This window comes from Pelecanus crispus, chromosome 1, assembly GCF_030463565.1.
Source record: "Pelecanus crispus isolate bPelCri1 chromosome 1, bPelCri1.pri, whole genome shotgun sequence".
NCBI lineage: Eukaryota > Metazoa > Chordata > Aves > Pelecaniformes > Pelecanidae > Pelecanus > Pelecanus crispus.
This window is the reverse complement of record NC_134643.1, coordinates 39,742,283-39,758,493: the sequence shown is the minus strand read 5'-3', so window position 1 is coordinate 39,758,493 and position 16,211 is coordinate 39,742,283. Positions and strand designations below refer to the sequence as shown.

The 16,211-nt window shown below is 40.4% G+C and overlaps 1 protein-coding gene across 5 annotated transcripts in view; it reads left to right on the top strand.

Annotated features, from left to right (window-relative positions):
* The window catches only part of GRIP1 (glutamate receptor interacting protein 1), a 235,898-nt gene that overhangs the window by 156,955 nt on the left and 62,732 nt on the right, over positions 1 to 16,211 (top strand). For all 5 annotated transcript variants that reach the window (XM_075705821.1, XM_075705806.1, XM_075705814.1 and 2 more), the window contains exon 7: positions 395 to 540. In XM_075705821.1, coding sequence (XP_075561936.1) covers positions 395 to 540 — 146 coding nt within the window. The remainder of the gene's footprint in view (positions 1 to 394; positions 541 to 16,211) is intronic.

Genomic DNA, 16,211 nt, shown 5'->3' with positions numbered 1-16,211 from the left:
CAATCTGTTTCTTCACCCATGTGTTTGCACCTCGTATTTATTTTTAAGAAAATATCAGGAGAGGAGGTGTTTATGTATGAAAGAGGAGTTGTGTGGACAAGGCAGAAAGAAAGCATATGTTGAAGCAGAAGCTGTACTTAGTTGCAAGTTAACCTGACTTGATTATTTAGCTACGTGTTAAGCCATTTTCCAGTTGCTGGCTTTCCAATTTAAAGCAATTTCCTTTCCTCTGCACCCTCTGAATGTTCTCACCGTCGAAGTAAATGTTAAGTGTTAAGGCAAGAGGGATGGATGTCAGAGAGGGTGTGAGAGAATTGCTTTGTATAAAAATGGTATTATCTCCAAATCGATTTATCTTACATTAATAAAGATCATTCCTTTAATCTCCCTTCAGAGAGGGCACAATCAAACCCGGGGACAGGCTGCTGAGTGTTGACGGGATCCGACTGCTGGGAACGACACATGCTGAAGCCATGAGTATTCTCAAACAGTGTGGACAGGAGGCGACTCTGCTGGTTGAATACGATGTCTCAGTGATGGGTAGGTTGAGAAGTGGGACTTTAGTTCTGGGAACCATCTGTGATGTTTTGCTGACTGTTCTTGATGAGCTATTTTAGAAGTGATCATGACCTGTTACGCTCCTAGTAGCACGGCTATTCCCTTCCTCACCGTATCATTAATCTTGGGTTCATAAGGAGGTGAGCAGTATTTTACTGTAATTTAGCATTCTGACATTTCATGGTTTGTAGAGTGAAACCATAGTGTAGATTCTAGCAAAGTAACTTTTACAGTGACTAGTTTATAATAAAGGTTAATGAAGTGTAAGCATTTCTATGTCACATGAAAGAGGGGTTTACTTGCTCTTACAGGAATTCTTTTGACAGTGCTGCTAGGTGGCCAAGACATTATTAAAAAGTCACAAAACTGCCGCATCAAAAAGAACGGGGAAGAGAAAATGTGTTAAGAAATGCAGAGGTGGCAAATCATGGCTTGAAAATTAAGCTTACGCTTTATACAAACTTTGATTGAACTCACTGAAGATATGGGAGGTTTTTTGGAAAGTCAAGGAGATCAGATGATTTTTCATAACAGATTTGGGAATGAGGTATTTCCATTGGTTTTGGAAGGTGTCATCTCCCCTCCATTTTTGCAAGATACAGAAAATTCATGGCAGCAAGAAATAGAAATACTCACCAGTCAGACTAAAATATTTCTTCTCTGTAGGGGGATCTTTCTCTTCTTTTCCTCCTTAGTTTCACAGCCAGATTTCTAGCCTAGCAGTAAAGCAGCCTCATAGGAATTTGTGAAATAGCACTGTCAAACTTCAAAGCCTTGGAAAAGATTAATACTTAAAAGAATAATGTCAGATATTTATTTATTCTGGAACAGCCCTCTTTGTTCTTCTCCGAGATACAGATTTTTTTTTGTTTTATTGTCATATATATCTTTGTTTACTTAACTATCAAGAATGGAGTGACAGGTTTGCATGGCGTCTGGCAGGCCTGCTGGACATTCATGCAAGGTTCATGTCCAGAAAGGTGGAGACAGCTGAGCATCTGGGCAGGAACCTCCCATGTAGAAAATGGAAATGCAGGTGATCTTGTAACCTGAAGAGGACTAGAATTTAGGTGTTTTCAATTATTTCTTCTTTTTCTGTGGAAGATGATGGATGACCAAACCCTATCTCTCGTCACTGTTAAAACCAGATTCTTTAGGCTCTACTTTTTCTAAGAGTGAGATCTCATTGGAAAAAGAACCCCTGGCTTTAGACAGACGAAGTTCCCAGCGAGGCTTTAATTTCAGAAAAAACTCCCGTCCCCATTCTCCTGTATATCCCAGGGAGAAAATCAGCCACAATTTCACTGAGGATCTTTTAAAAATCTTTACAGGTTTGTGTGAAGACAAGACCACATGATGAGAAGCTCTGTTGTGCTCTAAATTGCAGGTTGCTCAAGGCAGGAACTTTCTTTTCAGTGTTACCTGGATAGAGCTCAGTGCAGGAGGATACAGATCTCAGTTGGAAATTGCAGGCTTATAACTGTACAGGCAGTACCTACCAGTCGGTCTCTTCATTTCATTCTCTCTCTGAATAAGCTCTGCTATCTCCCTTTTGTTCTCAGTAACAAATATGGATTTATTGTTGCTGCCTCCCTGGCAATGAATGTGTTATCCTGGTGAAATTTAAGGAGGTAGAAGAACCTGAGACTTGTGTAGTCAGAAAGAAGGAAGGAAAAGGGAATCAAACACTGGGAAATATATGGGATGGTGATCCTGCAGTGTCTGCAAGAAGAAATAAGAAGGGATCCAGTATGCTCTCTTTCTAATACATTATGATTTTGTTAGGTTTTATCTAGCGCCCAGTAGGTTTTGATTTTTTCCAGTTTGCATGCCCTGCGTAGTTTTCTGGCAGTGGTGTGAAAAATTTGGTTGGGAAGCTTTCTTTGCTTTTTGCACTTATGTTGTGACCATGGCACCAAGGCTGAAAATCACTCATCCCAATCCATTGATTCCTGGCCCAGGAAAACGGTGCTGATTTGAATCTTCTCTTACTTTCTGGCTTGGATGGGCATACTCTTCGCTGGGTAAAAAACTGGTGAGTGGTTGATCCCAGAGAGTTGTGGTGAACACAGTTAAGTCCAGTTGGCGGCCGGTCACGAGCAGTGTTCCCCAGGGCTCTGTTTTGGGGCCAGCCTTATTTAATATCTTTATCAGTGATCTGGATGAGGGGATTGAGTGCACCCTCAGTAAGTTTGCAGATGACACCAAGTTGGGTGGGAGTGTCGATCTGCTGGAGGGTAGGATGGCCCTGCAGAGGGACCTGGACAGGCTGGATCGATGGGCCGAGGCCAACTGGATGAGGTTTAACAAGGCCAAGTTCCGGGTCCTGCACTTGGGTCACAATAACCCCATGCAACGCTCCAGGCTTGGGGAAGAGTGGCTGGAAAGCTGCCTGGCGGAAAAGGACCTGGGGGTGTTGGCCGACAGCCGGCTGAACATGAGCCAGCAGTGTGCCCAGGTGGCCAAGAAGGCCAAGAGCATCCTGGCTTGTATCAGGAATAGTGTGGCCAGCAGGAGCAGGGAGGTGATTGTTCCCCTGTACTCGGCACTGGTGAGGCCGCACCTGGAATACTGTGTCCAGTTTTGGGCCCCTCAATACAAGAAAGACATTGAGGTGCTGGAGCGTGTTCAGAGAAGGGCAACGAAGCTGGTGAAGGGTCTGGAGCACAGGCCTTATGAGGAGTGGGTGAGGGAACTGGCGTTGTTTAGTCTGGAGAAGAGGAGGCTGAGGGGAGACCTTATCGCTCTCTACAACTACCTGAAAGGAGGTTGTAGTGAGGTGGGTGTTGGTCTCCTCTCCCATGTAGTTAGCGATAGGATGAGAGGAAATGGGCTCAAGGTGCACCATGGGAGGTTTAGGTTGGAAATTAGGAAAAATTTCTTCACGGAAAGGGTAGTCAAGCATTGGAAGAGGCTGCCCAGAGAGGTGGTGGAGTCACCATCCCTGGAAGAATTCAAAAAACAGGTAGACGTGGCACTTTGGGACATGGTTTAGTGGGCATGGGCGTTTTGGGTTGATGATTGGACTGATGATCTTAGAGGTCCTTTCCAATCTTAATGATTCCTAGATTTTACTTTCATTATAAATGATCCAGCCACCAAGCCAGGAGGCATGGTGTTGCTACTCTCCCCTTAATTGGTTTAGTGGTGGACTTGGTAATGTTAGGTTAATGGTTGGACTTGAAGATCTTAAAGGTCTTTTCCAACCTAAACGATTCTATGAATCTGTTTTATGATTCTTTCTTCTCAAGAGCAGTGAAGCCAGAGTTGGGAGTAACATGAAAGGGAGGATATGAGCCATGAACAGAAATTTAAGAATTACAGAAACGTTACTCTGTTCCCCGACTTTTATGTTACCCACAAGACAAGCTATTTATAATGCCACCTTAGGCTTGATGTGATTATGAAAATAGGCTAAAACAAGAGGAAGAGCATTGGGTAAGGAGGCTTATCAATAACTGATGTTTGACGCTAGTTTAGTAGTTCAGCCTGCTGAGAGGGAGCAGCAATTCAGAAGTTATATAAGTCTAGTGCATTCTATAAGGTCCTCCTGGTATAAACTTTCAGTAGATTATCTTACTTCCAGAGATATAATTGTACCATTACTTGCTTTAATATCTTCTCTTCTGTTAGCAGATGGTTATATCCTATAAAGTAGCGTTCCATGTGGCCAGAACTGGAAAGAGCCATAAAATATATTCTGATAGCATGAAATTGGAACTTAATTTGAAAAGGTTACACTAGATGAAGAAAATAATCCTGAACTATTTTTCAGCTACAGTTCTGTAGTGTGTAACTGACTTTTTGTACTCCTGTAAGCATAAGCTGTTTCAAAGGTGATATATTTCTTGAAGTTTAGTTTCTTCACCTGAAGTCTTCAAGAGGTCACCTGGGAAGCTTGTACATTTTATTGGTTCTGGAACCTAGACAAACTGGAGTAAAAAAAGCATCAAGGGGTTCTGTGCAGGGTAATTAAGTGTGTATATAATGTAGGAGATGTGGCTAGTCCCATTGAACTCTCTGGGGTTGCACTTATGCTTGCTTAAATACATCCTGCTCAGCTGGGTCCTAGGCAATAAACTTGTCATTTCAGCTTCTTGGAAAAGATGTTGTTAGCTTGTTAGGTCTTTTTTTTTTGTGCTGAAAATGTTTCTAGGTTGATGTGTGGGGTGTACTGCTGTATGGTTTCAAACAGACTTTGAAACAGTAGGAGTTTGGAAATACCAAGATAATCCCTGAAGAAAATAGGAAAACATAATTTCTGAGAAAATATTTTATAACCTGATAAAAGTTACATTTGAAGTTGTGGAGGTAGCAGTCTTCCAAATGTCTGGCTGTTTTCCAAAACACCTCCTCCAATCATGAAGCAATGTGGTTGCTTATACTCCTTGTTGATTTTAGAGGAGACTACCTGCATTTTTTAATTTTGTGAGGCTTTAATAATGCTGCACTTCAGTGTTTGCAGAGGAGATGGATATGGTGACTTGCCCTACACACAACTGGGCAGAAGTAACATAAATTTTGTGGGCTTTATCACTTTTCTTTGTAATCCTTACACCTGAAGTGTCCAACCTTTATGGTCATATTTTCATCTAGTGGCAGGAGAGGTCTGAATATTGCAGCTCTCTGAGCCATTTGACTACACCTGCATCCCTTGTGTTGTAGAGGGGAAGGAGTAGAGGCAGGGTGGTGGTCGGCAGTGACTTGCTGCCACCGCCAAAATAATTTTGTAGCCTGAATCTTTTCCTGTGGCAACCAAACAGCAAATATAAATTCCAAGCTATAAACTTAGGTTGGGAAGACTGAAGTTCTCGCAGTTTGGCAGAGGTTATGGTCTGGGTGAAGTGTCCTAATGAGCTGCTCTCAGCTTGAAAGCTATAGGTCAGGCATCCTCAGTTAGAGTGAGAATTAGAATTAAATGCAATGCTAATAACAAGCTGCAAACTGAGATTCATACCGCCCCTGTCTAAAATGAGAAATAAAAGTTTATCACTACATTTATTTGGAAGCAGAGCAGATGCAGTTTCTCTTCAGGTTTTCCAAAATCTGCCATGATGCTACTGGGCTCTCTGTTGTCTCTGTAATTGGGGTTGCATCTGCTTGGGTAGTCTTCCATATTTACTCTGAAAGGGAGCATTCAGAAAAGTTCGAAGGTAATGGCTACCTTGAGTTTAAATTCTGGCCCATAACATTTTTATGTAGCTCTAGGTTCAAAAATTGCTGCTTCTGAGATTTTGAGACATCTGCTTTTTAAATCTTGGATGTTCTTGCTGGGGTAATCTTTGAATCAAGGGTGCTGTAGTTAAAACTATTAGCTATTGCCGGGACTTTGGCACAAAAGTAAGCTTTTGTTAGCTATTTGCACCTGAGACACACAGAATCTTTCTCTCTCATCTCTTCACTGGGTGTTTCTTAGCTCAAGCCATAGTGGCCTGTGGTCTTGAGGAGTGAAGGAACATATTGCTCATTCAAATTCCATATGTTTCTCTGGCTTCTTTAGCAATTCTGGCACTTATTTGAGCCAGAATAGATTTGCTGGAATGTGGCACCCTGTAATTGTTCTCTGCAAAGAGATGGTCAGCTCGGATTTTAGTCCCAAGCTACCAGAGTCACTGGTCAGCTTTAGCTAGAGCAACACCCTCGATTTTCTGAACTCTACCACTGATACTTTATAGAATGAGAATTATTCGTGCAATCATTACCTAGTAAATCTGACAGCAGTTTAACAAACGCTGTCCAAGCCTTTTGCCTCTTTAAGTTCACCCATTCAAAAAAAAAAAAAAAAAACCAACCCCAAAAGGCAGTAACAATTTTACGAGAGTACATTTAAAGAAATCTGCCTCACCCTTCAGTAATTCTGCCTGACCAGAAGAGCATTAGGGAGAGAAAGCTTGCATAGTTTAAACATCAGGTGAGGTAATCTGTGATCCAGTGTAGACTTTCAGTAATTTGTGCAAGACAAGAAATATAAGAGAAAAAAGAACTTACGGGCTGCCCCTTAAGCTTCATAAAGCAGTATCGCTCAAGCATATCCAGAGCTGTGGAGACCTTTAAGAGCTATAGAGTTTTACAAGACCAAGGAACAGGAGCTCCAGATACTCCAAGGACAGACTCAAGATCCTCATAAACCTTATAAATGTTGCAAGACCTTGAAAGTTGAAGGAAAGTCAGGAAGCCTGTAGGATTCCACACTGTCTTTTTCCTTCTGTTTCTTTATAAACTTAAAATTAATATTTCCTTTGTTTCTTACAAGTCTTTGACAGAACAGATAGGCAGCATACTCTAGCGTTTGCCTGCGACTGCAAGTCTCCTGGCTGTCACAGAGCAGCGGACCTAGATCCCTTGAAATTCTAAATATGAATTAGTTACTTAAACCTTTAAAGAATGCTTCCTTTCTTATGTTGCTTCAGAGACAGATTGAATGAAAATTCATGTGCAAAGCAAAGGTCACGATAGCTCTATTAGTTGAGGTATTACTCTACTTTTAAATACTGCTACACAAACACATACACAAATTATGCTAGAAGACAATGTTTGAAGTCAAAAAGTTGAGCATGCCAGTTAGGAAATGTCAGGATTGACATTGTCTGCTCAGCCTCCATCCAGCTAGGTACGCATGGGATACAGTCACAAGACTCACAGGAGAGATAATAACCTTTTTATGCAGCTATTCATTTTATATTTTCCTTCTGTCTTCAGTGTGTGACCACAGGCTTATGGAAGGCACTACCCAGATCCTTGTCTGAATGCAAAGTTAATTTCCTGGTGTTTTTTTTTCCTGAGGCCCTAATACTGCCACAGTTTGAGTGCTTCAGGCAATATGCAGATCTCAAGGAGAAAACCTCAGTGTCCCAAGGTCATTCCAAATGTATTGTCTCTTTTTTAAGGCAGAAGATGACATAGGCATAGCTGTCTCTTACAGTTCCAGAAATATCCACTCGCAGATGTGTCACTGGGTAAAACATGTGGGATTTTTTGTCTCTCCTGGAGGCCAATGCCCAATTCACGTTCACACTGTGCAAACTACACAGATATTTAAATCTACATGCTATGGCATGTTAGTCTCTCATCTTACTGTGCAAGTTCCTTGTTTATCAAACACACTCTTTGTGCTCTCTGCTGTCAGTGCCCGGATGTCTGCATCAGGGACGTAAGTAGGACCCAACAGTCAGGTGTGGAGGTATACAATAATTAAGTTCTCTCTCTGTAGTCCTAGCTTGTTAGGATTTCATCTAGCGAAAGATAACATGTTTTGGGATGTGACTTATCCTTGGCACCAAAAGAGGCTTTTTCCTTCAGAGAAGTCTGTGAGGCTTGTGATTTTTTCTGCTGTCAAGTTTTCTGGCTTTCAGGACTGCTTTTTTACAATAGCAAGTGGGGATTATGCCTTTTAACCCTTCATTTCTCATCTCTTCATCTTCATGCTGCTACTAAATATGACATGCTGACTTCAGTGAGTTTCATCATGAGCCTATAAGGGGACTGGTATCTGTCAGTCAGGCATCAGTTCATGATTGCTTATCTGCTTTAATCCACTCTATTTGCCTGGTTTAAAAGGAAGATAATACCTTTTTAACACCTCTTGAGGTAAATGGGTCGCATGGAAACCTAAGGTAAATAGGCATTATGGTTTAAAAAAAATATCCAGCGTTTTGGGCTGGCAAATTCAAAACCCACTTCTTGATTCGTCAGGACTTTGTGTGATCAAGGGATGCTGCTGCTGACTGCTGATAGTGAAACAAGAAAATGCTTGCAATTAGTGACCAATACAGTTTAAATGTCCTTTTCAGCCTTTACAGAAACTGTGACAGAAAGACAATCTGGTATTTCAAAGCAGCACTCAGGTGTCTCCTCCATGTTACATGACCTTCTTTTCTTTCTTGCAGTTCCCACTTTATGCCTTACACACCTGCCACCCAACTCACTCGCTGCTAGCTCCCTCAAAACCTACAGTGTTGTCTTATGGATAGGACACTTGTTTCGCTATGAGGACTGCTGAGTAATGAAAGAGGTGTGGAATGAGGCCTTGTAAGAAAATAGTATTTCTCTATCTAATTAATGGTATCACTGTGTTGCATAAGCAACTGTCAATTTGTTATTTCCCAGTATTTGTGTGAGCTTACATCCTTAACAGTGTTGACACATTTTTATGTACCATTACCTAGGTTTCTCTGTGGGAAAAACTTTATATCTGACATTAGGTCCGTATCCAAATAGTTCCTCAAAAGAGTGAGAACCCACCAGTCTGCTCCCTGTTAGCTGGGTTATCAGACCAGCTGTCCAGCACAGTACATATGTGCTTCCTGGGGGCCAGAAAAGACTTGAGAGACACGTGCGACCAGTGGTTTTCCAAGACGTTTGCTGACAGCGGAGAAGTGTGAAGGTTCAGGATCCCATGTTCCTTCCTGTCTGTTTCACACAAGCGTGATGCTTTTTTCCTCTGTTCTTTGTTCTTATCCTGGTTCCTAGTTACATTACTGTCTATTTTCTCAGCAGCTGCTCGAGTTTCCCTTTCCTAACTGACCGAGTTTGAGTCTTCTTTTCTAGAAGGTCCTAAATCCCCAACATGCTATTCCCTGTCCTTACAGCCCAGTTTTTACTTCTGTCTTTTGCCAAGTAAGGCTTAAGTAATTTTCCAGCACATTTCTCCCACGCTGCTGATTTCCCTCCATACAGGCCTTTTGCAGTTTTCATGCCTGTCCTTCTTAAGCCCTTTCTTCTGTCCCCATTTAGCAAACCTTCCCCAAGTTTCATGTACTGCAGCTTCTTTTCAGATCGATCACCTTCTCACCTCAGTTTATTCCCTGAGTTCCTCCCCTTCTTGCCCAAGAAGTCCTACTCTCTCCTCCTCCTGGCTCTTCTCTTGATTCTCTGTGCCAGATCTGTCAGGTAATGAAGACACATAGAGAAGATACATTTTCAGTATAGAGCCTACAGAATTTTCTGTGTGGTGTCAAAACAGTATGATTTCCCTAATGATGCTCTCAGACACAGCTGACCTGTTTCAGCTGAAATAAGCAAGGGAAGAAAAAGAAACACAGCCTGAGGTAACCATCATAAGAAAAAAATCACACCAAATGTTTGAACTGTGGCCAAGTTGTAAATTGTAAGCAATTAAAATCAAGATGTTTTAATGAGAAAAGTCTATGATTCCCAAGTATATTTGCCCTATAGAATTTTTTTACTTTGTTTTCTCTGCCTGGTTATGATTTGTTGCTACATTTTGATAGCCGTGTTGCTAGTAGATGATTACAGAAGGGAGGAGTTGTCATGTTTTACAAGGGTTTCATAAATCTTACAGATATTTCTTTCTTTACAAACTTCTTGATTATCCCTAAAGAGAAATAAATGGAGTTTAGCTGAACCATATAAGTTACAAATGACTCTAACAGGTCCAATTAACATTTCTCTCTAGTGCTTTTGAAACCATGGCCTCATTAAAAGCAGCTTAATAAACATTGCTTTGTATGGGAGAAAAAACTGTAAAACTAAAATGAGATGTCCCTGTAACAGAAAACTAAAAATACAATTTCATTGTCATAAATAACCAGGAAAGGGGGCAGGGGGTTATTATCTTCCAAGTTCCACTTATATGAAAATATTCTATGTTTTACTTACTGGGTACCAAGAGTAATGGACAAATTTGCCTTCAAAGACTTGTCAGGAAAGCAAAACCTATACTTGTATGCAGTTAGTCTAAATAGTGTGCAATTCAGAAAAATCAGTCTGAAATATCTAATGTATTTCATGACTGGCCTTCATTAAAGTTGACCCTTCCTAATCTATCTTCCTATCTCCTCACAAACCATGTGGTCTGAATTTAGATGCTAATTCAAGAGTTGGGATCCTTGAATGGAAGCAGCCTCTGCCTATTAAAAATATGCTCTTGTGCTTCTTTTAGTATTTAAAAACAAATGATGGAAGGAGGAGCTGGCTGTAATAACCTCTCCTGTTCACCATCCAGGCTCCAAGCAAGCAGAGGAAAGGAGCAAATAACCCTCATATATATTTAGTAAGAGATGGGGAAAAAGGATTGATCAAATCTTTACGCTTTGCATAAGGGCTATCCAGATGTGCCATGAAATGCAGTGTGAAAGAGAATTGACATCTCTACTATATGCTCATACCTCTGGTCAGCTGGAAGTTAGTCAAGAGGTCTTTCAGTAGGTTGGCTTATCTGTTACTTATTTTGCTGGTCAACAGCAGACTAAGAAGGCTAATGAAGTATCCTGATTTGTGCTGGTCTGAAAAAAAAATTGAGCAGGTAGCTGAAGTACTTAAATTCAGAGTGCAGGTGTGAAAGTTTTGCAAAGAGGATGATAATTAAGCTTCTTGGAGATTAAAGGATCTTCTGCACGTGCCGTGCAATTCAATGCAAGAGAAACTCTGTAATCAGAAAAAATCCAATTAAAAAAATTCAGCCTTGGATTTGGTTTAGTGGCATTGCAGTCATCTGAGAGACTAAGAAATAAGGGACAGATTCAATTTTCTTTATATTAGAGAGAACTTGGGCCGTAACCCCAGAAGCTGTCTGTAAAAGAGCCCATCTCTGAGGAAATAACAGCAGCAGCAGCAAAGGCTCCATTCCTGCTTGCATTCCAGGGAGAGAAAAACACTAAATGTCTCCCATGACTTTACCTGAGGGAGGTGTTTAAAAAATCCAGAATTGAACTACTCCATCCACTTGACCTTTTTCATGGGTATGACACACACAGACTGTGCCTGACGGGTTAGGCCAAGGGGAGGAAACATCATTTCCTGGAAAACCTGTATTGGGCATAAACTAAGAGGTTAAATTGGGATTCAGTAGGGCAGATTTTCATCCCTTTACACTAAGGTTCATTCTTCATTTTACAGAACACTTGCTGAAAAAGGATGGATTTTAAAGTATGAATATTTGTAGGTATTTTGCCTAAATCTGAACTGTCTCAATTAATGGTGTTCTGGTGCAAAACTGGTATGAATGAGATCTGAAGTAGATGCTGTGAGACTGCACCATCTAGTATTCAGCACATGGGAGATGTGTACTGATCAGAGAAGACAGTACTACTCATAATTCCTGTGAGCTGGAAATGTAAGTAGGGAAAAAAATCAACATCTAAGCTGAACGAGCTTACCTTGAAGTCAACAAAGTTACTCAAAGATAATTGCACCAGTGCCACGTCTTGCAACGTGATTTTGTTAACACAGAATTATACTTCCGATGGTGTTACTTAGCAGTACAATGAGTGAAATGTTATGTTCCCTGTGTATTTGCTATTCAAACCACATTCTCCTACAGTAATTTTAAAAAAACATAATAACCTGTCTTTGTGTCTTTTTCCTAAATGCATGGTTACTGTGCTTTGTTCACTTGAAGAGGTTATTTCATAGCCTATGAACTCAATATTTATCAGAGTGGTTTGGGGAAACAATATTGATAAAAATTGCTCTGTGTGTTAGCCAATGTTCAGCCAAAAAATCATTGGATATTTCTTTTTTAATCAATTCATTGGTGACTCACATTAGTGGTGTGTGACCTTCTGTGAATCTCATGATTTTCATTTGTAAGGAAACTGGCCAGAATATTCTGACAGCTGTTACTGATTGGTCACATTGCTATTTCAATGTAGATGTGGGAGGACCCTAACAAATTTATGTTTCTGTGATAACTGGATATACATTCGAAATAAGCCAAAGGCACCTGACTGCAGGTTTTATTTAAATCTTACCTGTTTTCTTCTTGGGGGAGGAGAAGAGGGTGGGAGTAATTTTATGAAGAGTACTTATCTAGACCATTCACTGGTTTCATCTTTAATTGCAATTCTGACACTAGCAGAAAAGTCAGGCTCACTGCAGCCAAAAAAAGAGTGCTGAGGCCTCCTGAAGAGATGAGTAATGAAGGATATGACAGCTTCCCAAGGTTACAGGTAAAGCTGTGGCAAGCTGAGGTTTCTTCCTTCCTCTTATGTGCCTCCAGACATTTCTTCACTGGCTGATAAAATTGCATTTTTACATGTAGAACCCACCCAGTGCAAAAGCAATCTTTCTTGGAAGCAAGTCAAGTCATGTGGTGACCCAGACCCCCAGGTTACCTGCATGAAATTGGAAGCAGAGTAGGGCTTTGCCAGTAGATGAAATTGGCTGTAGGGCATCAGAGGCAATGAGGCTCTGGGGAGGAGACAGATGATGGGGGAACAGAGGTGGGGATGCTAATGAGGAAGAAAGGGCTTTCTAGGGTAAGGTTTCCTATTGTATTACACACAAGTATCTATAACCCATATTGCCTCTGAATTACAGGGTTGGTTTCACTTTTTTCTGGCAGATAATCCAAAGGTTATATATATGAAAAGACAGTAATATGTACACCTTGAGGCAGACCTTTGGGGCTTGTTTCATGTTACTTAGGAAGTCCCTCAATACTTTCTTTAAAAACTCCTAGTTGGGTTTTTCTTTATTCTTTATTTTATGACCAAAAGCTATTGCTGATTCAGGTCATCTTGCCTGAGTTCTTAATTGAAATCTAAAGGCTTCAAGCAGCTTAAATTAAAGAAAAAAAAAAAAAAGAGAGAAAAAAATGGACTGCAGATACACTGAGCCTGTGGTTTCCCCTCTGTCATTAATATGATTTTGGCACACATCCCCCATAGCTGCAAAGAAAATCTAAAACAAACTCTCTGTGCAGTTCCTCCTGCCATTTTTTGGCTCAGGGAGGCCAAGAACAACTTATAACTAGCTGTTGTTATTCACATTTAACTTCCTTATTTTAAAGTAAATGTTTCATTCAGGTGTTAAATGCCCTGGAATTGCATTTTAAGCTAACTGTATAGTTTTTTTCTTGATTGTTGAATATGCTCTGCTAGGTGATTCTCTCCACAGAATTTAGTAGTTTTTGCATGCACATGAAGCTACATATAATCCCTAGCCAACAGCAATGCTGCAGTGTGCTGTCATCTGAAATGTTTAGGACAATAATAAGAACTACCGATCCTCAGGTCAGTCACCGGTGCCTTTCATGAAGTTAGCCAAGGCCTGATCCAAGCATGATTGACTCAGTAAGAAGACTCTCATGGATTTCAGCTGGGTTTTGAAGTAGGACCCAAAGGAGAAAAATGTAGCTCTTGTCCTACATTTGAAGAGCTTTGCCTATAGGGAAATAAACAGCAGAGCTGTGCGTCTTTGCCCCCCTCCTCAGTTCTCACCAAATGGACGCTCAGTTTATACCAAAAAAAAAGTCTTCTGCCAGCATAGAAGTCTTCTAGTTTAAGCACTGTTTGTACCAGTAAATCAATGTTTTATTTTATTGTCAGCATAAAAGCATCTACTTTAGGGATTCTACAGCCAACTCAAGTCTTAAGTGTAGAAAAGACCTGTGTTACAAGGACCTAACTCTCATGCACATTATTTAAAAAGAGTGCTGTTTACTCTGTAATTGCACCCAGTTACCACTCAGTCCTCTCCTGTCCACTAATAAAAAAGAGAACTTAGAATCATAGAATCATTTAGGTTGGAAAAGACCCTTAAGATCATCGAGTCCAACCATAAACATGCCAGGCCCATTTTCTCTTTGCCCCTTTGCTAAAATATTTCTCTTCTGGTACTTCAGCATTAGCATGGGAAAACGGCTTACTTGCATGAAATTGCCAGTTTTGTGGTAAGTTTTATATGTCATCCCCGTTTGGATCTAGATCACAGCAAAAGTATCCTCCCTCGAGCGTGCTAGAGAAACTCTTAGTTGAACAGCCACCATGCATTTAATTTGATTTACTTTTTGGCTTTCATGTAACAGACCAGATTTCAAATGTTAGCATTTGATGTTATAAATCATGGCAAGACATTGTTGCTGCTGGTCTGTCTTAGTGCATTCTGCCGTTCGTTAGTTGGATAGGGAATGTGGGAGAAATATCAGCTGCTGTGTTTAAACTAGAAAGCAGCTGCAAAGGAAAAGCAAAGAAGAAAGGATGTATCCTTTCTGTGGTTCTTTGTGATCCCCCTTGCAGGAGGAGTGGCTTTTTTGAGATTTCTGTAAACTGCCTCACAGTTAAACCCATGATTTTAAGAACCGTGAAAACTTCAGCAGTTTACACTAAGGTTTTTCTTGTGGCCTCCTTCCACCTTCCCTCCGGTAACTGCCTAAGTCTGCTTTTTTTTTTTAAAGCATTTTCAGGCAAAATTGTTCTGCCATTTCCAGGAATGAGTTTAGAGAAAGTTGGTTTGCCTATGATGAGAAAGTTGGAGAATCTTTTATTTGTGAAGATGTGTCTTTTTGAAGCACTGGAACACAGACATGCAATTCAGTAGGTACTGGCTGAAGGAGAGAAAGCCCTTTTCAGGAAAGTTTCTTCTGCTTGTCCCAGTCAAAATGCACCCAGACTTAGCTACATTTGAAGTCTTTGAAAGGATACAGCTCAGTGCACTCAGGAGAAGCAGCATTTTGTGACCACTCTTGCAAAAGGTTTTGTGTATATTGAGGAATGTTTTTTCTTGTCTTTGCAAAGTTCCTTTCAGTTCAGCTCTTTGGGGATGGGAAATGCAAGCATTAAAGATGCCTATGCAGCCTTACTCAGATGCCTTGGAGCATATGTGTCATGATATAGATTTTAATTGGAATGATTGCATACATTTTTCCTTCATCAGTCACCTGCTGTGTAGTACTAAGTGATCTGGAAAACAGTCAAGTGAGAGAAATGTTCTAAAGAATAGCTTGCCTCACCTTGATGTAGATGGCTGAAGTAGGGCAGATGAAACACATTTTTTAAATGCCATTTTTCTCTGATGGTTGTAGAGGAAGTTTAAGCCTCTAGCTCAGGTGTAGCTCTACAGATGCCTGCGTTTTGGTACAGTGAATCCCAGTGTAGGTGTCTTAGATCAGCCTTTCTGGTATAATGGATGCTTTGACCTTCATTTCTTTGATCCTCACTTGTTTGTCTATACAGTGGAAAAACACCATGCTTTTGCTCTAAAGGGTGGTTATAAGATAAAATCATTAATAAACGTGTGTTGTAATGAATGTTCAGAGGCTGCACCATACAATAGCTCTCCCCCACCACGTATGCTCGGAGAAGGATGAGAATGCTGTTTAGTAATTAAGGCATGAGCATGGAAAAAGAAGGGAAAAGTGTTGGTACTCATTAAATAGTCACTGTCTACCTTCTGCATGAGGCTCTTGAAAGAAGAATATGTGATTATTTAATTAAAGAAGGGAGGTAAAAATAAGTTCATCCAGGCAATATTCATTCTGGGGTTCATTAAGTTTGAAGTGCTTTCTGCCCACATGGTGACCGTAATATTTTCCTTTTAATGTCATTCAGTTTGTAAACAGACACTTCTGAGCTTTTTTTTATGTGCATGTATTTTTATAATGATTTATATTGATGTTCTGCTGATTTTAATCAACTCCTAATTCATTTGGGTTTTTACAATTTGCATAAGCACAGTCTTTCTGTTACGGTCAGCTCAGCAGTGTTGAATGGAATAGCCTTCTGAGCACTGTGACCTCTAATTTTTCAAGGGCTTTACAGCTTAGGTAAAGCTGGGCATATTTTCACTGGTAGAAAAAAATAAAAAAGAAAAAGAAAAAACACACCCAGAAAAGGCTTTTCACAGTTTTTCCTTTACACAAATTCAGTAATTACTGAATTACAGATCTGTGTACCTTATGAGCACTGGAACAT